This window comes from Callorhinus ursinus, unplaced genomic scaffold (assembly GCF_003265705.2).
Source record: "Callorhinus ursinus isolate GAN/ISIS: 27379988/994484 unplaced genomic scaffold, GSC_fseal_2.0 scaffold18, whole genome shotgun sequence".
Classification (NCBI taxonomy): domain Eukaryota; kingdom Metazoa; phylum Chordata; class Mammalia; order Carnivora; family Otariidae; genus Callorhinus; species Callorhinus ursinus.
Window position 1 is genome coordinate 22,377,970 of NW_027397080.1, and position 24,423 is coordinate 22,402,392.

The 24,423-nt window shown below is 52.0% G+C and overlaps 2 protein-coding genes across 8 annotated transcripts in view; one reads left to right on the plus strand and one right to left on the minus strand.

The window, feature by feature from the left end:
- Nucleotides 1-282: 282 nt before the first annotated feature.
- UBXN10 (UBX domain protein 10) lies at nt 283-13,722 on the minus strand. Of its 7 annotated transcripts, XM_073903270.1 has the most exons (3): nt 13,376-13,722; nt 11,356-11,997; nt 283-5,565 (listed from the first exon to the last, which is right to left on the minus strand). In XM_073903270.1, exon 3 carries the CDS (start codon nt 5,548-5,550, stop codon nt 4,705-4,707), a length of 846 nt encoding a protein of 281 aa, XP_073759371.1. In that variant the 5' UTR covers nt 5,551-5,565; nt 11,356-11,997; nt 13,376-13,722; the 3' UTR covers nt 283-4,704. The 7 variants fall into 7 exon arrangements, with proteins under 7 accessions (XP_073759371.1, XP_073759372.1, XP_073759370.1 ...); XM_073903271.1 differs by lacking the exon at nt 11,356-11,997; XM_073903269.1 differs by lacking the exon at nt 13,376-13,722 and having other exon boundaries at nt 11,869-12,623.
- Nucleotides 10,182-24,423, plus strand: part of PLA2G2C (phospholipase A2 group IIC) — a 20,951-nt gene continuing 6,709 nt past the window's right edge. The window contains 4 exon segments of the mRNA XM_073903586.1: nt 10,182-10,185; nt 10,230-10,359; nt 20,695-20,820; nt 22,480-22,583. Of these exon segments, the coding sequence (XP_073759687.1) occupies nt 10,182-10,185; nt 10,230-10,359; nt 20,695-20,820; nt 22,480-22,583 (364 nt within the window).

Below are 24,423 nucleotides of genomic sequence, written 5' to 3' on the forward strand. Positions count from 1 at the left end.
TGGCACTCACCAACCAGAGCAGACCTACCTCTCCCTCACGGGGCAGATGCCAGAAGATGCCATCCTCAGCTGCTCACAAAAAGGACCGGGGCCTTACTGCATAGATCTCCTCGTTGTAAAAAACAGGTGGGCATGAAAATCTTGAAATCTGGAAGCTTTGTTAATTTGGTCAAAGGACAGTGGTTTTCTTTGCCCTCCCAAGAAGAAATGCATCCCAAATCAGCTGCTGGGTTTGAATGAACAGAACAGAAGCAGGCAGGAAAGGGAGGAGAGGATATAAACAATGTGTTATTTTATTGGAGCCAGGTTTATTAAGGAACCTTGGTCAGGAATCATACCCCAAGATGTAGATGGTGATTAATTGATGTTCAGTGAAAGAGCGACAATTTCAGTTTCATCTCTTCTCAATTAAAGCCATCAATGGCTTTGGGATCCTCTGTACACTTTATCCGAAAGCACTCATGCACTTCTTTCCTACGAATATTTTTGCCGGTCGGTGCTTCTCCCTGCCCAGCACAGGTTCGTGGCTGACGTGTTTGTTTGCTCGTTTTTGCAGGAAGAGTGCCCCGTGGTGATATGGTCAAGTGACATCCACTTGGGTAGATCCCAAAAGCTATCTTGCCTTTTCTTGCCCCCCTTAACCGACAATGTGTCCAGGATCTGACACCTCTCACGACATCTATGGTTGCTGTTCTGGCCCAGGTCATCTCTTGCCTGGTCACTGGCAATGGCCAGAGCTGGCCTTCCATCTCCCACCCAGACCCCCGCCGTCAACTCTCAACACAGCACCCAGAGTGCCCCCCCCCCCTTGCCCCTGCCAGCATAGCAGACCTTCGGAGCGAGGCTTGCTTAACCATACCCATCAGCAGTTGTCCTATCAGTGGTTCAGCCTCCTGGGATAGGATTCAAGTGTGTCCAAAAATACCTCCGGAGATCTGATCTTCCGCATAAATCGTTCAGGAGCAATGCCGCTTCCTCCACGGTGTGAAGGTAGAGGAACACAGAGGGGCGTCAGAGAGGGCCGCCAGACGCTGCCCTACTCAGGAAGGGAAAATGTCACATCACCCGTGCAGACGCAAAACCAAACACCCAATTTTATTTTTACAACGTGAGTTACTGTCTTGTTCGTGAGTGAGTCACCAAAAGGAGGCTCCACTTGGGTTTTGCCAACTCCCCCGCAGTGGCCTCTGACCTTGGCTGGGTTTGGGCTGGTTCTGGCTCCGGGCGAGGGTGAAGGGGCTCCAGACCTTGCACTTGATGGTGGGGTGTTTCGCCGTGCACTATGGAAACGGATGTTCCTGCTTGGTTCGCAGACTGACTCCCAACTAAGGCTGAAGTTGAATCATCTAGTTTTCTTTGCAACCCCGTTTAAAAGGTAGGAAAGTAGATCCTCTTACCATATAAAAGTCTCGTCAAAGATACACCTCAAACTACAGGAAACTGTGCACCCTTTTATCTCAACTTACTAAAAAACTGTGTAAAGAGAAACTTTTTTTTGCCCCTTGGGGCAGCATGGCTTTATTTGACACTAGAAACCCACTGGACATGGTGGTAAAGCGCAGGGACAAAAGCGAAACTTGGTTCCTGGAGTGCCTCCTTTTGTAATGCATGCCTGGGACAGTGATTGGTCACTAGACTTTAAGGTTTTTCATGGTAATGGAAACCTCAAGGCTTGTCTACGTTTCTTTGCTTGTGGAATATTTTCTGCGGGATCTCTGGAGCGACTGCTGGCCCACAGTCAAGTTCACCTGCATCTCTTCATCAGGACTGCCCTGGCTTACCGGCTGGTGGCTGGATCCCCAGGTACTTTCAGGGCAAGGACTGTTGTGTTAAAACCACCTGCCATCTGTTGGTGAAAATTTTGGGGCTTCTAGATGATGAGTCACTTGTTTCTCCTGCTGTTCCTTCTGCTGCCAGGACTAATTTACCTCTTAGACCATATCAGGGGAGATGCTGGGAAAACTGGTCTTGAAGCTTTGTCCTATGCAAAGTTCACGTCCCTAATGACCACTATTCCTGGTGCTGTCGCTAGAAAGGTGGGGGAGGACTTGCCTTTGCATTCCCACAGGGCCGGCGAGGAGACAGCAAGAGCCTCTCTGCTCTTCACTCCAGGGCCCTTCTCGGGTAAATCTACAGCCATCCACTTCGGTCGGGTTGGAGTTGAGAGTCCCGAGGTGGCTCACATTTCCTTGCCAGTGGTCCCTTGGTGGGACGCCAGTGCCAGTCACCCGTGTGTGATACAGGGTAGGTCCTCAGTGACCACTGGTTCAATGAATGAGTGAGGTCTGTGACTACAAAGTGGTCACCCAAGGCCACCCATGAGACCAGGGTGCCCACATGACCGTGCCACCTACAGAGTCATCCCTCTGACAGTCTGATAGAGGCTACTCTTGCCAACCTCCAAAGGAGAGGACTCGGAATGATTTTTAGGAGAAATTCAGGAGACTCTTGCCACACAGAGCTTGGTGTTATCCTGTAACCTAAAAGCAAGAGCTATGGGAAGGGTGGGTAGCCAGGGTGCCTGGGGACGAGGACTTGGATTTCACAGCAGAGTCCAGGGCTTTCCCAAGAAGGTGAGGTTGGGTGAGCCCCTCTGTCCGCCAGAGCACCGTGGCCAGAGTCCTGCACTAAAATAGAAGCCGTGCTTCTCCACTGACTCGGTTTCACACAAATCAATTTTTATTGTGTCATCATCCCTGTGTCCCAAAGAAATTTATTAGGGTGGCTCAAATCTAGCTTTATTCACATGTCCTAAGATACCCTACAACATTTCTGTGTTTCATGCCTTCCACTTTTTTTTGCCACCCCAAATTCCAAGCTAAATTGCAGCAGCAAAGCCCTAAGTGCAGAAGATTCTAGCTCCCTTGAGCATGCTCCGTTTCACTGAAGTTTTCTACAGATTTCCTGCCTGGAGAAATTACCGAGTCCCAGGTGGGTGGGATTTTATTCTTACCATAGAGTAGGTGTGATTTTTGGGGAGGATCTTCCCCCAGCCTCCTAGATCAGAGGCAGATATGCACCTGAGTCCTGGGTGGGAGGTAAACGTCTGTACTGAGAGTACCGGGCTCGACCCCCCAGTCCCCTCCGCCATGGTCGCTGGTTGGGAGAGGTGGCCAGCTGCATGTGCCTGCCCGAGGCCCTGCAAGCCCCAACTGACCTTTGCAACCAAGCTGGTATTAGGAAATCGGACCACACATTCTGAAAGAACCCACTCTCGAGTGATCTGGGTGATGTGGGATGCAGGAAGGACAAGGCGAGCCTTCTTTAGAGGAAATGATGTTGGCATTAATCTCCATGGCTGAGTATCAAGTTGCTGGAATTAACATTTCCAGCTGCCTTCCTTATCTAGGTACAAGACGCACTTGCTGCTGAGGCTGCCACGCTGATAGGCTTCTAGAACCCCTGCCTTCTCTGTGTACCCAGGGGCAGGGAGAGCACATCCGTACTCAGCACTTCGTGATGGCTGAGCTCTTGAGGGACCAGCTTCCCTACTCTGAATGGTGATTTGACTACAAAGAGGATCCTGAGGGAGAGCTGGAAGGCTTGCTGAACTCCCAATACGAGAGAACTTTGGCACATTGTCCACATCACCACTTCAGAGTTGGAAAGCCAAGACCCCACGGTCTTCAACACAGCTACGGGCTAAGGCATTCAATCAGACAGACACGAGGGCACATGGTCTCTCAGCACAGGTGCGGCCAAGTGACGCCCAATGGAGGCGCCCTTGTCCTCCTGGAGGTTCCGAAATCACAGAACAGGGGCACTGTGGCCCCCGCTCCAGGGAGTCTCTGTTGGAAGGAGGCCAGACACTGAAACCACGTCTCCATACCCAGATGAGCCAAGGGGGCCTTCGGGGCAAACTTGTACAGACTTGTAGGTTTGTACAGTTTAAAAACAAAAAGATTCCATTAGTGACAAAAGCAAAGGAAATCAGATTACAGGGGTGTTTCTCAGTTTGGGAAGAGTACTGCATACAGAGAGTAGCCACCGATATTTGCCAACCTACTTTTTCTCTATTTAAAAGTGGCTACTTGGCTAACCCATGGTGGTGCAAGCAGTTTACTTTCTAGCTCTCAGACTATTTCAGAAACGTTGATGTGTTGGGGGATTTGTATTAGCAAAAGACTTCTCTCCTCTGAAGCCACATCACACAAACAGTAATCCCCAAGAAACGCTAGCCACCCAAGCCCAGCAAAGGGGCTGCTTCCAAGATAGTGTCAACTGCCTGTTTCTTAAAGATGTTTGCAAGAAATACAAATGCCAGTTTGACATTTCCTGAGCCCTGGTTATTTACCAGACTAGAATCCTCTCTGGGAAGTATTTAATCCTGCATCAAATACAGAAAGGCAAACCATTGGCTTCAAGAGAGTGAGAGTTCATTGTAAAGGCAAGCGGGTGCTCCAGAAAGGACCCAGAACTCGGGGAAGGGGAAGACCTGGTCACCGTGGTTACAGGAACAGCCCTGGTAACTTGCCAGTCCACTCCAGGGGTGGAGGCAATTTAACGACTGGAGGAGAACCTTCTCAGTGCGCTTGGCGCATGTGCAAACTTCACTCCTTCAGAGGAGGGGCTGTGAAGATGAGTCCCAAGGATCCAGCCGCACCAGGTTCACATGGCACTTGGTACTGAGCTGCCGGGAAGGCCACAGCACCCAAGCGTGCTCCTTACTCAGAGACCCAGGATCCCAGCTGGGGGACTGTGGACTCAGGGCTCCCCCTCCCCTTCTTCCTGAGAAATGCCTAGCACCGACTTGTGCAGGATTTTGCACTCCTGCAGAGATCTGGTGAGGTCAAAGAAACGTCTCCTGGGCACCCCCATCACTGCGATACTGCAGGGCTGGTAGCTGGCCTGGTTCTGGTGTTCGGCCACGGCCACAACGGTCTGTAAGGTGTCGGTGGGCCGGAAATGGTGAACGAACCTTTGGCCCGACGGCGATCTGATGGCCAGCAGAAGCCTCGGCTCTCGATCTGATGTCTCCTCCACGTCCCCAGCCCTGGGGGAGGTCTGTCTCCTGGTCTGGACGATGACTTTCCTCTCTGGGGAACAAGCAGGAGCTCTGGAATCTTCTTCACTTGTCTTCATAGTGCCAGTCTCCTCTTGGTCAAGAGCCTGGATGCTGCCCAGCTGCAGGGAGCCGGACTTTTTAGCTACTGTTTCCACAGACCCCTCCTCCAGGGTCTTCCTGTTGATGGAAGGGAGGACTGGGTATTTATTGAGAGAAGAGGATGCACCAACTGGCACCTGTTGCAGCAGCTCAGGGATCTCATCAGGAGCTCCCGAGTTTGGAGACTTGGGTGCGCAGGCTCCCGGTCTTTGGCTGCTTGGCGACTCGCAGGGGATGGCTGGAGGGAGGGAGGCTGGCGTGCGGTGAGGGCACAGCTCTGTGCCCTGTGGTCTGTGCAGACTGGGCCGCGTCCGTCCCTTGGCGGACTTGGGCCTGAGGACATGCATGTTGGCCGAGTTTGGCTGCCAGATGAAGCTGTCAGCTGTCGAGCTGCCGTTGGTGCTGCATTCAGGGGGGGCTAGGTTCACAGGGGCTTCTGTGACCATTGCTTCTCCAGACCCCTAAGGAAGCAGGAGAGAAGAGAAGCCGTGGATTACACTTCCCAGGACTCCTGCCTCCGAGCCATTCACCCCCAGGGGCCGGAATTAGTGCCAACTGGCCAGGAGGGCTTCTCTCTGGATTTCGGGCATTGGGGGAGGGGCCCCGGCTGCCATTCATTCCTCTGCTCTTATCAGTCATTCCAATCACTTGGAAAAATCAGTGAACCAAGAGTGAGGGAAGACAGGTGTCGAGCCCACCAGTAAAGAGGTATTTTCAATAAGTAATAATTGACGTGAAGAAAATAAACAAAGTAGGCACCAGAGAGTGACTGTTGGCGGGGGGGGGGGGAATTCTTATTCTTACGGGGGTAGGGGATACTTTAAGCTGAGAAACCAGAGGGATGAGAAGCAACAAGCCGTGTCACAATCCAGAGCAGGGACTGGCTAACTTTTTCTGAACACGTTTTCAGGATTTGGGAGCCACGTGATCTCTCTTCCAATGATTCAGCCCTGCCCTCGAGGCCACTGACCCGTTTTTCCTCTCTTCCCTGGGCCTATCCTGACCCTCTCTTTCTACCCACAGTTGGACCTTCCTTCCTTTTCCTTCCTCTTTTCATTCAGCTTTGTCCCCCTTTTAGTTACGATTAACAGTAACAGTAATCCCCAAGGTGTCTCTGCACAAATCACTTAATGTCAAAAATCCCTCCACCGCCCTAACTTTGTCACCAGGGGTGTGGGGTAGGGGAGGGGGGCACCATGGCTGATCTCGGCCCATTGGCCAGAACTCACCGGGAGGTACACAGATTCTAGACCAGGGGCCAGCAAGCCTTTTCTGTAAATGGCCAGATAGCCAATATTTTCAGTTTTGCTGGCCACGGGGTCAGTCGTAAGTCCACAGCTCTGCCCTTGGGGTGTGACAGCCGCCGCAGACAGCAGGTAAATGAACGGGTGTGGCTGTGTGCTGATAAAGCTTCGTTTATGGACACTGACATTTCAATTTCATATCATTTTCATGTGGCACAAAAGATTCCTCTCCTTTTTATTTTTTTCCCCAACCATTTAAAAGTATAAAGCCTATTCTTAGCCCACAAGCCACACAAAACTGGCAGTGGGCCATCGTGTACCAAACCATTGGTCTTAGACCAACTCCACCGGGGGCTCTGGGCACACACTAATCCTACGATGTAGGAGCTAGAGGGTCAGAGCAACTGCCCCCTGGTCACAAAGCCAGCTATTGGCAGAGCCTGAACTAGAACCCAGGTCTTGTGACACCCGGCCATGTTCTGGAGGACCAGGCTTCGCCTTCTGTCTTCCCAGCTACCTGGTGAACCCTCTGAGGGCCTCTATATGTGCATCTCCCACTGCGGGTGTTCATGCGTGCTAGCCAAATCCCACAGAAGCCCCGTGTTCCCAAGCTCGGTAGGAGGCATGGGCATTCTTCTGTGCAGGCCCTAATTGCCAGATCGGGTCTCTTTCTCCCCTCCTCACCATCTAGGTGGCCCCTTCATTAACTCAATTACCACCACCTCCCCCTACCACGCCCTACTTACATCCTTCCCTGGACACTGTGGGGCGTCTAGGGCTCCCGTCCTCCCTTGGAATCCTGACCACCACTGCACAGGCTGACTGGGTGTCTCCCCACCCTCTAAAGCCCTTCTGGTAATTTCCCAGTGCCTCATGGTCCCCAAGCAGCAACATGTCTGAGTGCAAAGGAACCAGGACCTGATGTCCTAAGTCCGGGGTTCTATTGCAGGCTCTGCTGAGAGTTAGCTGAGTCACCATGGGACCGCCATTCTACCCTTCTGATACATCTCTTTCCTCATCTATAGAATTAGCCATACGACCTTGAAGACATTATTTAAATACCTCTCAGGTCAGTCCCTTTATCCGCAACAGGAAGACAGTAATACAAAATCATGTAACCACGGCTATAAGCACCGGGCTCGGTGCATGTGTAGTCAAGGCTTAAAAAGAGTTAAGGTTAGGGGCGCCTGGGTGGCTCAGTCGTTAAGCGTCTGCCTTCGGCTCAGGTCATGATCCCAGGGTCCTGGGATTGAGCCCCTGCATCGGGCTCCCTGCTCAGTGAGAAGCCTGCTTCTCCCTCTCCCACTCCCCCTGCTTGTGATCCTGCTCTCGCTGTGTCTCTCTCTGTCGGATAAATAAATAAAAATTTAAAAAAAAAAAAAAAGAAGAGTTAAGGTTCTTTTGCTTTTGTGTTTGGTTTTCTGTTTGCTTAGTGTTTTCTATTATTTTGGTCCAAAAGCCCTACCTGTTGCTGCAGAGCTTTTTCCCCAGGGGGCCTTCGGTGGTTCTGCTCCTGGTCACCTCTGACCAGCCAGGCAAATCCTGGGACCCGCGCCTGCCCCACCCGCTGCACAGTAATGCCGGAAGGTTGATTTCAGCGAGCTACTGCCTATGAACTTGCCTCAAAAATGCAAAATAATGCTTTTTCTAAGAAATGCCTTCTAATGCCCCACTTTAATTGCATCCTAACCTCAAACCGACTTACTCCAAGCCAGCTTAGTCATACAATCCTGAGCAGTGCAGTTTCCGTAGTGTAGTGGTTATCAGTTCACCTCACAATCCTGAGCAATGCAATTCCAGCCCCGTAGCTTTGCATTCTAACATTATCGTCCTGTGCCTCTTACCCACGTTGCCAAATTTTAGAAAGTATCCTCTTACTGTCCGCTGAAACCACACCCAAACAAAACACAGTCTTCCCCTATGTTCCCAAGGCACTAGCCAGTTCGAAAGCTACCCTCCCTTTCTTAACTCAAAGGCCTCTATGTTCGCTCCATTCCATCCACAGACTGGGTCTTTCCACACTCCCATTTTCCACTTCTCACTAGGTTTTCACACCCAATCTGGCTGCTGGGAGTTCAGGAACCTTCTCCTTGGCATGAAAAAAAGCCGGTCCATCTCCTTGTTAATTTAATCTATTTTCTGATCAACTGTGAAGAATGTGGTTTTTCCCCTGTTGGCTTAGTTCTAAAGTCTTTCACTTGTAATTAAGCAGCTCTGCACTTTAACTCAGGATGACACGAGAAGGTCATAATTGTCCAACTGTTCTGCCACAGATAAGCTCAATTTGGGAACGAGCTCCCCTTCTCGCCACCCCCCCTCCAGGAATGGCTATTAATTTGCCACAGCTTCTACAGAATTATCACAGACTTGGCTTCTAACTCCCACACATGCCTCGGTAAGGTTTAACTGTCAGTAAGTTTGGTAACTTAGAAACCTCTTCCTTAACAACTTTGATGAGGAAAGTCATGTGTTCTCGCAGGCTCTCTGCTGGATTATTTTTAACAGTAAAACTTGAGTATGTGCATGCACTTTCTATACCTTTTGGTACTATATAATTATCCATGTTCAGGGGGTGTCATATTCAAGACACCCTGGTCATAAGATAACATGACTGCGAGCTATCTCAGAGAAAAAAAACCTCAATTATGACTAATTCCTATAAGCCCACTCATGGTTATTTAGAGATTAACACCTCCTTCAGGTAAAACCGTTCCATCGAACCTGCTTTCATAACCCACTGCCTCCTCCTGAGCGCAGGGACCATCTGTTACACGGAGGGAGCACCAACTCTCCCCAGCATCTATTCCATAGAGAAGGGAAGCCGGGGAGGGGGGGACAGGTGTTTGGGGACCTGGGCCAACTGTGCCTTTGTACCCACACCTTGGGTCCCAAACTCTGCCCACACCCCTGGGTCCAGGAAGGCTTGGGCAGTGCCCATCATTAGCCCGGCTCAGCTCATTTCCCCACCTCCGGGCCTGGCAGCCATGCAACCACAAAGTGATTTGACAAGATCTAGGTGTAGGCATCCATCAAGCCGCCAGCTGAATAGGCAAGTGGCCTGTTTACTTAAACAGAATAGCTGCACCCCAGAGGCCTGCTAGGAGTCAGGAAACAAACATTCTTCGTAACTGTTTCCAGGGAACTGCCAAAAGGTGCCCATTGCTTAAGATGAATTGCCAAATCAACTGGAAACGAAGAACATTGGACAGGAAAGGCTGAGGCCATATTCCTGCTTTCCAAAGGAGCCCACCTCTCAGCACAGGGTCAGACCACCCCATTTCACTCACAACCCAAATCTAAACCCACAGCAAATGCAGTAAAATACACCCACCCACATACCATCTGCTGATACATACCGAGGATGCATACATTTGAATTGGTCTTTTAAAAATGTTTATCAGTTAATACTATCCCCTGCCAACAACCCCACCCCACCCCAATCCGCCCCCTGTGAGGCTCTCAAGATGAAAGCACTCAGCAGAATCAACAGGAGATGGTAGTTGGCCTGAGCAGGAGAAAACTTTGGTAGCATTCCCAGCTCTACCCCCGACTAAATGATTAGAATGCACTGTCCCACGCAGAGTGCCACGTTTAAAAGGGGGAGTGGAGAAATTGGACCACAAGCCACCAAGTGATCAAAGGTTTGGAAAAGGCAGTGGGGATGGTTGCAAGAGCAGCGTGGGGTGGGGGGAGGTGGAGGAGGAGAGCTCAATTATTTCCACGTACGGACAGCTCTAAAAGGAAAGGAGCTGAGCTGGAACAGCCGCAGCAGGCATTTGGGGGAGGGGCAAGAAAGAACGCCTAGAAAGTGAGAGGTGCCTGGGGGAAAGAGCATGGGTCTGGAGGAGGCTCTGATCCGGTTCCGGTCTCTCCGTGTGCAGGACGTCCTTTGGGCCCTGTGGGTCTGTCCGTGTCCCCCGTCCGCACTGCCCAGCCAGGAGGGCATGGCCCGGCGGTTTCCCAGGCCCCTCGGCTTCCGCGGAGCCGGGGAGCTGTCCCATTCCGGCAACGGTGAGCTGGGCCGGGCTGGCTTTGCCCCGGGAGTGGCCGCTTCTCCCCGGGCCCCGTCCTGTCCCCTGGGGGCGCCACCGGGGCCGAGGCCGGGGAGCCCCCGCCGCGTCCCCAGGCGGCGGGGCGCGCTCACCTCGGCCGCTGCTCCATCCGCCGCCGGCGCCCGCCTCCGTCCGGCTGGTAAACAGCCCGCGTCTCCGGGGCAACGCGGCGGAGGGGGCCACGTGCTTCCGGTCGGTGGGTCGGCCCTGGCTTGGGGGCGCGCGGGTGGGGGGCCTCCTGGCTCCTCTCCCGGGGCCGGGCTGGGGAGCACCGTGGGCTGACCTGGGGGCAGGCCCCGGCTCGTTCAGTGACCCCGGTTTGGGGAGAAGCTGCTGGACTGACTGATTTCTGGGCACCCTCCAGGCTCAGTGGTTGCTTTCAGGGCTTGTGTTGAGTTGGGGCCTCTCGTCCTTGTCTGTTAGTGCAAGCCTTCAACACCGAGTCCGTGACCTCCCTTCCACATCAGCCCCCCACTCCCGGCCGCGTCTGGACCCTTGATATCAACGACATCTGCCCTGCTTTGCCCCTCCTAACCATGACCCCTCTACTTCCAGCAACCCCAGTCACCTGTACCCCATTTGTCTTTCGCAGCCCACAAGCCTGCTTCTTCCCTGCTCTGTCCAGCCCACGGTCCTTTACCCAGGCCATTCCCTTGCGAGCCCCCTGCTACCTCTCCCTCCTTCCCACCTGATGAAACTCCATCAGTCCCCCTACACCCAGGGGCTGAAGACACCTTGACCAGCCACGGACGTCGGCGTAATTTGCGGAAAAGTGTGGTCTCCAACGTCTCCTGGACCCTTAACCCTACGCAGAAATCCTTCCACCCCCCCCCCCCCCCCCCCCGCCCGTTTAGTTCTGTCTCCTCTCTCCTCCGTGGTTATTTCAAACCTTTGCCTCTCTCCTGAAACCTCTCCCCTCTCCCCTAACCCTCCTCCCACGCAGAAGAATTCTCACCTCCCTCTTCAGAGAGAAAGGAGAAGCCGTCCTACGGAAGCCTTGTTAGTGTTCTGCCATCAGACCACATGTTTGCCTGCTTTCCTCCTTGCCTCCTGCTCGAATGGGAGGGGACACGTCCTCTAACTCTGTCCGACTGACTCTGTCCAAGACCTACTGCTCCTCCAGACGGCCCCGAAGCCAGTTCCCTGCCACAGGGCCACACACATACACTCCAGACCTTTGCTCCGGCTGTTCCTGATGCCTGGAAGATTCTTCTGCAACCTCCCCAAACTCTGCCTCCTCCCTTCCTTTGCCTAATGCCCATCCCAACTTGATGGAAGAAGACTTTCTTCCAAAATGAAATTAAGATAGCTTCAGAAGGAGCCTTTACTGGACTATTATTGTCTGCCAGGCACCGTTCTAGACTCTTGGAATGTGCAGATGCATAATTTTGTGACTATATTATTGGAAGATAATGTTAGTAGACATCCAAGAACCAAATTATCAGAGGAAAGAATTGGGATTCATTACCTAGCATTGCGGCCAGATATCTGTTATCTTTTGTATCCCGGACACATGGACACAGGATTGTGATAGGGCATAACTCCGGCCGTGGGACAAGATGTTCACAGTTTGGTTGAGGAGGCGTGTCACACGCCCCTAAAGAGTTACAAAGGAGATTGTTTTCAATAAGTTCGAGCCAAGAACAGAAGAGCGGGTGTAGGCTGGACGTGGTTATGTGCCACGTGACTGACACTGATAGGAAGGTCTTCGGGCCCCGGGAGGAGGGGACCATTTCGGCAGCAATGTTTCTTCCTGTGTCAGTGAAGCTGCACCTGACCTGTGGGAGCTGCTGGTGGGCACGCCCCCTGCTAGGGTCACCCCCTGACCCGCCCTGGGCATCCAGGGTGTCATCCGAGGCCCCAAGAGGGTGCAGGAGGTGATGGTTTTAGGAGCTGTTGGCTTTGCAGCTCTGTGCTGGTGGTGGCTTATTTCCTGTAAATGATTCTGTCAGAAATATCTAAGCAATGCTCTTCAGGCCTTCAACGCCCACCCAAAAAAGATTAAAGTAGATTCTTCATCAGCTATTTTAATAGCACCTAAGAATTATGCAATCTTTTGGAAAATCAAATTGGCTTCTTCCCCTGCCCCCCTCGCTGTGTGTGTGTGTGTGTGTGTGTGTGTGTGTGTGTGTGTGTGTCCCCACATGGGCATGCACTGAAATGGTGCTTATGCCTAGGGTCTGTTTAATATTCAGCAGCAGGTGCCCTTTGCTCCCCGGTGTCATGTAATGTGCAGTGCCGGGCGGGGGGGAGGGCGGCGGGGAGGCTGGAGGGAAGGAGCCAACCAGCCAATTGCTGTGCCTTCCTGCTCTTTAAAGAGAGAGCTGACTTTGCTACGTTTATCTCCCCTCTTTCTTTAAAGAGCATGTCTTCAAAGGATGAACGCTATAATGCCCCGTCTCTGGCACACGTGCAAAATGGATTCTCAGTAAACATGGCCAGAGGCGCCTGCCTTGCCAGGTTAAATGTGGACTCACCCTCCTTTCCAGCCATGGTTCCCTTACTCCCTGGCTTTCTCCATGGGTTCCAGCCAACTTGGTCCCCAAATGGGCCTTCAGTCTTTTCATCTCCAGGGTCTTTGCTCATGCCCACCCCACCCTGCTTCCTTCCTTGAAGTCAATCCAAATTTACTGAGCCTTCAAGGCCGCTGTTAAAAAGTCACCTCTTTCATGGAGGCCTTTCCTGACCACCTCCTCCCCACCCCCCAAGCCTCATGGGCTTTTGCTGATCCCTTTTGGTCCAGTGGAACATGCCCAAGATGGCACCATGCACCCTCACCAGGTCAGTTCCTCTGATCTTCAGGGCTGTCTTCCCAGAAAGGCATCATTGGCCTCCTTTGCCCCAAAAAACCAGCTGACCCTCAGGGTCCCTCAAGTTCTTGAGGGGCAGAGCAGTTCCAGAACCCCAATCTGGCTGATTCCACCCCATACTCCAGAGCCCACCCCCACCCCGGCATTCCCACATGGCACCTTTACCTGTACCCGCCTATTGTGCTGGTTGTGAGGTGGTAGGCATGGCCCCTGGAGTCCAAGCTTGAGTTCGAATCCCGGCTCCACTACTTGCTGGCTGCAGACCTTGGGTAGCTAATTACACTTCCCTGCCCCTTGCTTTCTACCTCTATAGAATGTAGGTGGTTAATAATGGGAGTGTGGGGGGCGCCTGGGTGACTCAGTCGTCAAGCATCTGCCTTCGGCTCAGGTCATGATCCCAGGACCAGCCCCGCACCGGGCTCCCTGCTCGGCGGGGAGCCTGCTTCTCCCTCTCCCACTCCCCCTGCTTGTGTTCCCTCTCTCGCTGTGTCTCTCTCTGTCAAATAAATAAATAAAATCTTAAAAAAAAAAAAAAGAATGGGAGTGTGGCGGGGGGCGAAATCAGACGCTACCTGTAAAGGTCTTAGCACAGGGGCGCCTGGGTGGCTCAGTCATTGAGCGTCTGCCTTCGGCTCAGGTCATGATTCCAGGGTCCTGGGATCGAGCCCCGCATGGGGCTCCCTGCTCGGCGGGAAGTCTGCTTCTCCTTCTCCCACTCCCCCTGCTTGTGTTCCCTCTGTCACTGTGTCTCTCTCTGTCAAATAAATAAATAAAAATCTTTAAAAAAATAAAAAATAAAGGTCTTAGCACAGTGCCAGGCACCTGGTAAATGCTTGGTGAGGGTTAGTGTCCATTATCATGTTGGTTTCCTCCTCCCGTGTGCCTTTCCTCCAGCTCCTCCTGAGCTCCTCTAGGCTAGGAACTTGCCTGTGTCTGAGTCCCTTGCTTTGCCCACATAGTGCCTGCTTCATGGTAGGCGCTCAGCAAATGAAAGTTAAATTAATTAAGAGACAATGCTGATTCCACAGCTGGCTTTTCCACCGAGGGACCCGGCTGGCTGCCACTTGGTATCCCCCAAGGATATCTGGTTTGAAGTCTAAATGACCTCCCCCAGGGTTGGACTGAAGGCAAAATCAGTGTCTCAGCAGCTTGTCCCCACAGAGCAGTTGGCCTCTTTTTGAACTAGCAGCTTCCAGATTTTGGAGTCTATACCCAGTGTACTATTCTGCCCTCAATCCCATTAGATGTGTTGATTGAGACCCTGGATAATCTTCAAGCAGAAGGGGGACCGGGTGTATGCTCTGGTAGAGAGGCCAAGAGGCTGGCACAGTTACTATGCATCCTGTTGCCTCAGCTTCCCAAGAGGCCCTGCAAGAGGGAAGTTTCTAGATAATGAAATCTACCTCTTGAAGTACTGCAGGTTTCTATTGTTTCCCCATATTGTTGGAAAACATCCATAAATGTCGTGCCTCCTTCCCCGTCTTCTTAAGCAGAACATAGAAAACATGGTACCTCACCATGGCTACAGTTGACCAAGGGCTTTTGACCTCAGGAACTTGTTGAATCTTGCTGGCAGTCCGTGGGGGGTCAGGCTCATTGTCTCCACCTCACAGGTGATGAAGCGAAGGCTCAGGAACCTTAAAGACTCTCCCAGGAGGTGGTGGTGCCCTGCTCCATCCCTCTTTTCTGACAGAGAATCTGGAGTTATTTGCCCTGCAGCTTGGCAGTCTCCTACACGATGCAGCCTTTTCTTGATGACTTGAAGTCAACAACCACTCCAGGTGCAACGATGTTGCTGTAGCTAGAACCATCTGCCCCTATACTCAGTGGCCCCAGGTTCGTAGGCTTGGTCCGTTATTGTTTTCATCACTCCTGTCAGCCTCCACTATAACTCCCTTCCTGTTCAACCGCTGCGTCTGAGAAAAGGAGGTTGACCCCTTGCTGGGATCGTGTCTCAAATAAGAAGGCTTGTGGCATCTGCTCGGATGCTCGGGCCGTTTAGGTTTTGTTTTCCTAGCGCTGTTTTGGGATAGGTAGAGCCCTTGGCGCAATGCCCCGCAGGGAAGCAGGAGAACAGCTCAGGGTTCGGGATGCTGCCTTTGACACCCACACACCTGGGTCGAGTCCTGGCTCCGTCACTTTGCAGGGCAAAATACCCACCCCCCGCCAGTCTCTGTTCTCCCATCTAGAAACTGGGGTTGATCATCTAGGCCACATGGGGAATATTGGAAGAGGATTTAGGGAGATAATCCACAAACCCTGCTTAGCCCATGCTGGCCCTCGGTAGTATATGGTTTTGTTTCTATTTCTGTAACTCGAAACATGATCGGACTCTGATCATTCATTCATTCCTCAAATATGTATTTATTTCCCATCTCTCCATGCCTGGCTTTCTTATCGGCACAATGAAGGTGATAGCAGTGCTTCTCCAGCTGGGGGCCGTGAGGACTTACTGTGAAGTGCTCAGAAGCCTCGCAGGGTGTAGAAGTGTGACACAAAAGTGACTCGTCCTCACCACCAGTACAAGTGTGTGCCAGGCCCTGCATGTCCCGGTAGGCACTGGGAATAAAGAGGTGAACAAAATAGCGTGATCTTTGACTTATGGAGCTCACAGGTTCTTCCCTCCTTATTTTCTCCATGGGCAGAAAAGCCAACCAACGTTTCAGCATTGTCTGCGTCAGATGAATTGATGGGTCTGAGAGCATTGCTCACAGAGACCTGCCGACCCGCCACTGCCACGCTAGAAGCTGGCACTAGAGTCCATGCCATGCTCCCTGCCGCCCATGCTCTTGCCCTTCCTCACGTCCCTGGGCCTCCAGCCCTGTGATCTTGCTTTCAGTTCAGCACAATCCAAAGAACCCGCAAATGAGCAGTCAGAGGAGAGAAACGTGCCCTGTCATAGCCATGGAGGCCAGTGTCTGTGAAAATGCTCTGTCACCCTCAAAAGGCCACACGGGCAAGAGGTCTAGGCAGGAGCCTGGTGAGGGGGAAAGAGCGCCAAATTTGGAGATTGGGACCAGAGGTTACGTCCCGGTCCTGCCGCTTGGTGGCTGTGTGTCCCTTCTCTCTGAGCCTTGATTTTCTCAACTGCCAAACAAGAAAGTGATAGGCTCTACCTGTCCGGTTGTATGAGGAGCAAATCAGAGTGGAATACAAATTTAAGGTAATTCAAGGGACCCTCAAACTCCTCCTTTTAAAGGTGAGTTCACTGCTTCTCACTCTACATGGGCTTAGATTGGCCTCCCTGGACACAGACTCTGAGACAAAGAAGTGCATTCTCGGGAGGCTCCCAGGAGAGACACCTGTCAGGAAGTGAACAGAGAAAGATTGGAGAGAGGGAGAAGCTGACACACAGGAGAAGCTGACAGAGAAGGAGAAGCTGACACACAGAGGGAGAAGCTGACACACAGAAGGGGAAGCTGACAGAGGCAGAAGCTGACAGAAAAGGAGAAACTGGTACACGGAAGGAGAAGCTGACACTCAGAGGGAGAAGCTGACAGAGAAGGAGAAGCTGACACACAGAGAGAGAAGGTGGCACACAGAAGGAGAAGCTGACAGAGGGAGAAGCTGACAGAAAAGGAGAAACTGGTACACGGAAGGAGAAGCTGACACTCAGAGGGAGAAGCTGACAGAGAAGGAGAAGCTGACACACAGAGGGAGAAGCTGATGCACAGTGGGAGAAGCTGGTGCACAGAGGGAGAAGCTGGCACACAGAGGGAAAAGTTGACGCACAGAGGGAGAAGCTGACACAGGGAGCAGCCGGCGCACAGAGGAGGAGCTGGCGCACAGAGAAGAAGCTGATACTCAGAGGGAGAAGCTGGCACACAGAGGGAGAAGCTGACAGAGAAGGAGAAGCTGACATTCAGAGGGAGAAGCTGACAGAGGGAGAACCTGACACGGAGGGAGAAGCTGGCACACAGAGAGAGAAGCTGACACACAGAGGGAGAAGCTGGCACACAGAGGGAGAAGCTGACTCACAGAGGGAGAAGCTGGTGCACAGAGGGAGAAGCTGACAGAGAGGGAGAAGCTGGCACACAGAGGAGAAGCTGACAGAGAGGGAGAAGCTGGCGCACAGAGGGAGAAGCTGACACACAGAGGGAGAAGCTGCTGCACAGAGGAGGAGCTGGCGCACGGAGAGACACTGATTTCATTACCGTTAACGCACCCAGATCCCTTTCTTTGTCTCTCCAAAGCGTCATCACCTGCTCATTTACAAGATGTGTGTGCCTTCTTCTTGTACTACACCATCACAGGGTTATTTTTGCAGACTCAGAAGAGGAAAGGGAGCCAGCTTGTAGAGATGGAACCTAATTTAAAAATCTCCCTGCGGCCCTTGGAAGGGAGGCTGGCTGGGACCAGGCCTGGTCAGGGCGGAGCCTTACAGCCTCCCCCAGAATCCGGCCAGAGAGGGGCAGAAGTAGCCAAGATGCCTGATGAACTGGCCTGGGGCTCTGCACAGGATGCTCAGTTTGAAGTTCTCCTGGGAAACTGTCACAGGGAGTAAATCTAGCCAAAGCTCTGTGCCTGCCAAATTCTCCAGGCTCAACGGAGCTATTGTTCATACTCCAAGTCCTGCTGTTATCAGATTTAGCCTGATTTCTGATGGGCCACCTCAAGACCACTTGCATTTAGAGAGAGCTGTTGCCGGAATGGGGGGGGTGCTCCTTGGGATGATGGGGGACCCTGAGTCCTCCTCTGTTGTCCTGTGTGGGAAGCGAGCCACATATGAGGACCCTTAGCGTTGTAAATAAAACAAGAGCCCTGTGTTTCGCTGTCAAAGCATTTTACAGTATCGAGCAGCTTTACCTGCACTGTTTCCGTTGGTCCCCCCAAGTCTGTGAAGCTGAGGGCTCTGTGGGTTCAAGGAAGCTGTTCTGACTCTTGTTTCCATCTCTAAAGCAATAGCAGAGCCTCTCAATTTGTGAGGGTTAAATCATGGAATACCCGTGAAGACCTTGAAGAAAACAGCACTTGGCATTGAGTAACTTCTTAATAAATGTTCGAAATTACTGATAGGTATTTTAGACTCACTTGATAGGAGGGGAAGCCGAGATTCAGAGCGGCTAAGCTCCTGAATGAGATACCTGATACCAAAGAAGGAAGACAGGGGCAGGGGCCCTACCGTGCAAGTGGGGCTAGACTTACTGGAGTGGGATTTCCATCACAGACCCCCTGGATGCCTTTAAACTTGGAAACAGAAGAAACACTGACTCCTCAAAAGAAACAAAGAAAGAGATGAAGGGATGATGTTGCCAGAAAAAGAAAAGAAACACTTGCACTTTTCAGAAACAACTGAGCCCTTCGTATCTTTATATTTAGGTCTAAATACCAGAAGGGGTATCATATTCAGACATAATTAGGTTTGAAAAAGATCCCTTTGCTCTGAGCCCTGCGCTGTGATTGGGGTTTTGCACCCACATGGCCTCGCCTCATTTTGGTCACTTTCAGGAGTTCAGCTGGCAGAGTAAGCAGAGTAAGGTGTGATCGCGGTGCCTCCAACCCCCTGGTGTCCTCAGGAATGAAGGCCTTTGGGGTTCTCATGGTCTTTGCCTCCTGCTGTAAGTAGTACCGAGCCGGAGCCGGGAGAGCTCCAGGGCGCTGTCCTCCTGTGTGGGTGTCTGTGTCTCGGGGCGGCCCCTCCTGACGTGGCATCGGGTGAGGGGAAAACCAGGTGTCGCTCAAAAGAGAATCGGGAGTGGAACAGGCTTCCACCAAAGACCTCCTCCTTCTGTTTCTTCTACAAAATGGGTTGGTCCCAGCACTGGGACCTCACAAAACTTCTAGAAAATCAAAGCTTGCTAACCATTTGCTAAGAAAAAGGGCCTTGACTACTGTTTAACCACACCCCTCCTTGGGGAGCCTTTTTGTTCCTCCCCTTCGGTTGCCTTTGTTTAATGTCACGTAGATTCCAGAACAAAAACGCAGACATATATCGAGCTAATTTAGGGACAATTAATTCTCATCAGAAAGGCTCTCTTATGGTGACTTATGGAATAATGGATAATTATAAGTCATTGCTACCAGGAGATCAGGTAACACACCTCTGCACGGTGAGAAAGAACTTACTAGCAAACCGTGTTGGGTTTGTTGGAAAACTCTTTGACTCTAATGAGTTTGATTAGTAGAGATTTCTCCAGATCCATTTTTCCTGTTTCAAGCTGTGTAGCTTTCAGGTGTCTAAGTCAAAATGTCAGAAAGGCAGCACCCATTTTCCTGTTAGTCCGTAGTGGAATTTACAGTTTTCAAGATCATGGCGGGGAGGACCACTTCTGTAGCCCCCATGGTGGGCCCTCCACGAGACCAGAGTCTTGAATCTCTTGAGGGACTGCTATGACAGCAGCAACCACCCTCAGCGTCCCCACCCCCTCTGAGGTGCTTTAGAACAACAAAACCACAGTTTCACGTGGGGAGTCTCCTTGTGAATGTGTCCCAAGCCCCTCTGTGTCTGTGTTTCTTCCTCAAGTTCATGTTGTTATGTTACTTCATTGCAAAATTAACATATGCAGGTAATTAAAAAGTAAAATAAGTGAACAGAACAAGATAAAGCCACTTTGCATCCTTCCCAAACTCTAGTCCTTTCCCTACACACGGATGTAACCACTCTTAAGAGTTTGATAGACATGCTTCTAGGCTTTTCCACACATACATTTCGACCATTTTAATAGAAAAGTAACCACAGTCATTGTGAAAAATAAAAAAAGTTGAACAGCATAAAAGTATATAAATGGTGTCTATCTTCTTCTCCACCTACTTCCTCAATCCCACTGCCCAGAGAGATTGCTATTAAAAGTAGATGTTTTCAAGACACCATTTAGTTATTCTCCCTCTGTCAGTGGATATGTGGGTGGTGTTCAATTTTTTGATACCACAAGGGATGCGCTGCAGCAAACATCCCTGTGTGTGTGTGTGTGTGTGTGTGTGTGTGTGTGTGTGTGTGTATTCTTCCCCCACTTTCGTAAACATTCTGTAGAAGTAAAAATTGCCGGGCCCATGTATATTTGCCATTAAAAAAAATAGATTGAGGGCATCTTTTCTGCCTCCTGAGTGTTTTGTTTCTCCTGTGAGATTATAAATGCCTGATGATATTTGTAGGAATTGGCATCTCTGGCTTTGAACCATTCCCGTTAATGTTGCATCAGACCCAAGGGTGTTTCTGCCCGGGATGGTGGTTTTTCACTTGGGGAGGGGAAAGACATGGTGGACAGTAATGTCCCGAACATCGTGGAAGCTGGGTTCTCATCCTGGGCTAGCAAGAAACTGGCTATGGGACACGGTGTTCTAATCCTATTACTTTCCCCCATGAAAGGGGCTGATGATCCCAGCCATGCCCATGTCTGGGGGCATGTTTCAGGGTGGGTGGGAGGGCGTCTCCTGACGTCCCGGATGCAAGCACTCTAGGTACGGGTCTCCGGGCTGACATTGTTCTCACTACGCCGTGTCTTCTTTCTTATGTTCTGGCCTGCAGTGGTGGCTCCTGCCCACAGCAGCTTCTGGCAGTTTCAGAAGATGGTCAAACACATCACAGGGTGGAGCGCCTTCTTCTCGTATTATGGATACGGCTGCTATTGTGGCCTTGGGGGCAAAGGCACCCCCGTGGATGACACTGACAGGTGAGTCCCGAGGCGCCAGGCCTGCTTTCCTTTGATTTGCTCGGAGACCCGGGCCGGAGGTGAGGCAGGGTGTTAGGACTCTCGCATTGCAAGTGACAGGAGCCCATTGGTGGTTTGTTGCTCTGTAGCCACCATCTCGAAATTCTTGTGTCCGAACAACGTGCCCCGACTTGCAGTGTTGCATCAGGCCTCGAAAATCATCTAGTGAGTCCTGCTCAGAGCCGCAGAACCGTCTTCAATTCTCAAATGCCACAGCAAACGTGATCTTCGCTCAGCAACCCAGTTTTTAGGATTAGACCACAGCAAGGCTGCCCTGCTGTCTCCCGGGCCTAATTCCACATTCCGGGAGAGAGAATCCCAGTGGCCCAGTTTGGAGAAGTTGTCCATCTGGGCGAAGCCACATGGCCTAACGTGGCTGCCAGGCCTACTCTTCAGCATGGGGGTGGGGAGCATGAGTCCCCAGAAGAAGTGGAGTTTGGCATAACCTGGCAAGGGCACGGGGAGGTAGGAAACAGGATCATTCATTTGAAGAAATAAGAAACGAGGTGTTTCTCGCCACTTTTAACCTCGAGTGCAAAAATATATTCCTGCAGCGGGGCCTGAAATGTCACTCCTGGAGCTTGAGTCCTCGGGGCTGGGCTCCTGAGAGCATGGAACATTCCAGCTGGAGGGATCCCGGAGCCCCACCTGGGCACTGACACTGATGGAGCCCCGTCATGTGCCGAGCACTGGGATCGGTGATTGGCACACGGAGCCCAGCTTAATCCTTATGTCTGGTGGCCAAGGCAGTGGTTCCATCCCCAGGTGACAGGAGGCAGCTGTGAGGACCCCCTAAACCACTGTAGCAAAGCCTAAAGACACACCAGCCCCTGAGTGAACAAGAATTTGCCTGTTTCCAAATCCGGGTCCTTTGCCCCTCTGTCCCTCCCCTTCCAAGCCCGAAGGCTGATGACAATTTTAACACCATGAGACAAAGATAACAAACAGCAAAGAGCCAGCTCATAGGCAGGGATGGCGAGAGGAAGGACTGAAGCACCTGGCCCAGAGCATTTGCTTTTCTGTGTCTTAAAATCCCATCCCCGGTCCGTCCCAGCTGCTTTCTCTTCTTGGTGTTCTCCCTTCCGGCCCCGGGTTACTCTGAGCACCGTGAGAACAAGGACCGAAGGACTATGGGTGTTTTTGCTGACCCGTCTCCTCAGGGACTATCACAGTGCTTGGCACATAGTAGGTGCTCAGGAAAAACTCATTACATGAATGACCGAGTCACATGGACCTTTTGAGGTTTGAGCCCCGTGTGTGTGTGTGTGTGTGTGTGTGTGTGTGTGTGTGTGTTTGTGATTTTCCAGCTGTATAATTTTAGGAAATTTCCCCTCTTGGGATCCCGTCTCCTCCTCTACAAAAATGGGGATTACGATCACACTTCATAGGATTACACAGAGGAGCTAATGAGATAAACAGAAGATACTAGAAAGGGCTCACAAATGTGAGTGGTTGTGTTTATATTATTATTTGCAGGAACTTACCTCCTTACCTTCAATGCCTTCTCGCTCTGGGGAGGAGGCAGGGGCATCTTTTCCAGGTTCTACCCATGTTTCCCCCACTGAACCCCGCTGATGCCCCAGGGCCTGCCCCCCTCACCTGCTCTGGTCTGGCCCCCAGATGCTGCCTGATGAATGATTGCTGCTACGGGAAGGTAAAGCAGCCCGGCTGCCAGCCCATGCTGAATAGCTACCGATTCCACAGCGCCAATGGGACCGTGGTCTGTGAGTAGCCCTCTCTGTGGGGACGTGGCTTTGAACCTGGGCCTCTCCTTCATGTCTGCCTGCTGGCCAAAGAGTGCTTTGAGACAGAAAGTGTCAATTCTAGGAATCGGAGCTTTTTGGGAGCGCTTGCTTGGTCTCTGGTGTCTCCTGCCCATGGCTGTACCTCCAGCACCCTCGGGGAGCATGGAGCACGGGCCCTGGGGTATAGTGCCTGCTCAATAAATATTTGTTGACTTGAGATTATATTGAATCTTGCAGCTTTGCTGGGCAACTGTCGCTGTTGAGAACATTCCTCATGTCTGTCATGTGTTAACAAACAGCTCAGCTGTCTTTCAGTTGAACAAATATTTGTTGAGGGCGAGGACATGCCAAGCACTGGTAGGTGCCGTTGGCGGGGGGCACAAAAGTAAATAGGAGGGGTCGGGGAAGGGAACTCATGTGTCATCGAGGCCATTCAAGCAGGAGGGCAAAGGACAAGGGCGGGTAAGTACTGAGCATCCAGCAGGTGGGGAGTGGCCCCCAATATCCTGGAGCATGTTCTGGGGCTGTTGGGGTGTGGGTGTGTGTAGGGCAAGTTTGGTCTAAAGAGCAAGCACGTTTGAAGTCCTGGCTACAGCTTTCTCACGAATGCCACTCATTGCAGTGGTTTGAATGCCGCTTAGGGCAACTGGCCTCCCACCTGGCCTCGCGGAGTAGAACCAACCCCTTTCCTCCCTCTGTGTATTTGTGCTCAGCTGTGAGTGTGTCAGAGTTCACCTGCCCCCCGAGGTCAGGGAACCACCACCTTCCCTCCCTTCATCTCCCCCTTAGAGTGGGGGCTCAGCGCCCAAACCCCAGGGCTCCCCAGCGCCACCCCCACCCCAGAGCCCCAGCTCAGGACACATCAAGACTGACCAAGCGATAGGACTATGCAGTGTCCCTGGTCCAGTGGTGAGACCTGAGCCAGGGGCGGGGGGGGGCTTGTGGCTCAGAACCCCGCAATGGGAGGACTGATGGTCTGCTTCTCAGCCTCCACAGCCCCCAGCCCCCATGCACACTGTCGACGGGGAGAACCCCCATTTCCCACATAAGCACCAGGAGACATCTGTACTGGAGCTCCCTGGCCACGAGGGTGCTGACCCCCAAAGCGGTGTGTCTTCTGGGAGACCCCGCAGACCATGTGCAGGGGATGGGATGAGATCAGGGCCTAGTGGGGGCAGGTCAGGGGAAGGGGGCTGGAGGAGGTTGCCCCCAGAGTTTGTTCACTTTGGCACAGTGACTCACAGCTCAGAGGCAGGGACTGAGTTTCTGGCTGCCTCTTCCCACCCTTTTGGGCCCCGCTTGGCAGGAGTGAGGGGGGCAAGCCTGGCGGTTAGCTGGAGTGGGCGCACATGAGAAAGGTGCCTCTGACTCTTCTCAGCCTGGCTCACGGTCTCGCTCCCATACGGTTTCTTCTCCTCTCTTTTCCTCTTGATCATAACATCTGTCATGTCAAGTGTTACCTTAAAGTGCTTGAAAAGTTATCACTTTTAGAGAAAATATCCTCAAGGAGTTCTGTCCTCTGGTGCCTCCGTAAAGTGCAGGGGCCGAGGAAGAAAGGAAAAGGTGATCTGGGAAGGGAAGCAGAATTCTGCCCGCACTGTGGTCCCAGGCTCGGGGCAAGCCTCTGCCCTCTGCACCTGAGCTGCTGCTGTTCCTCCTCCTCCTCCTCCTCCTCCTCCTTCTTCTTCTTCCTCTTCCTCTTCTTCCCCTTCTTCTCCTTCTTCTTCTTCCTTCTTCTTCTTCTTCTTCCTCTTCCTCTTCTTCCTCTTCTTCTTCCCCTTCTCCTTCCCCTTCTCCTTCCCCTTCCCCTTCCCCTTCC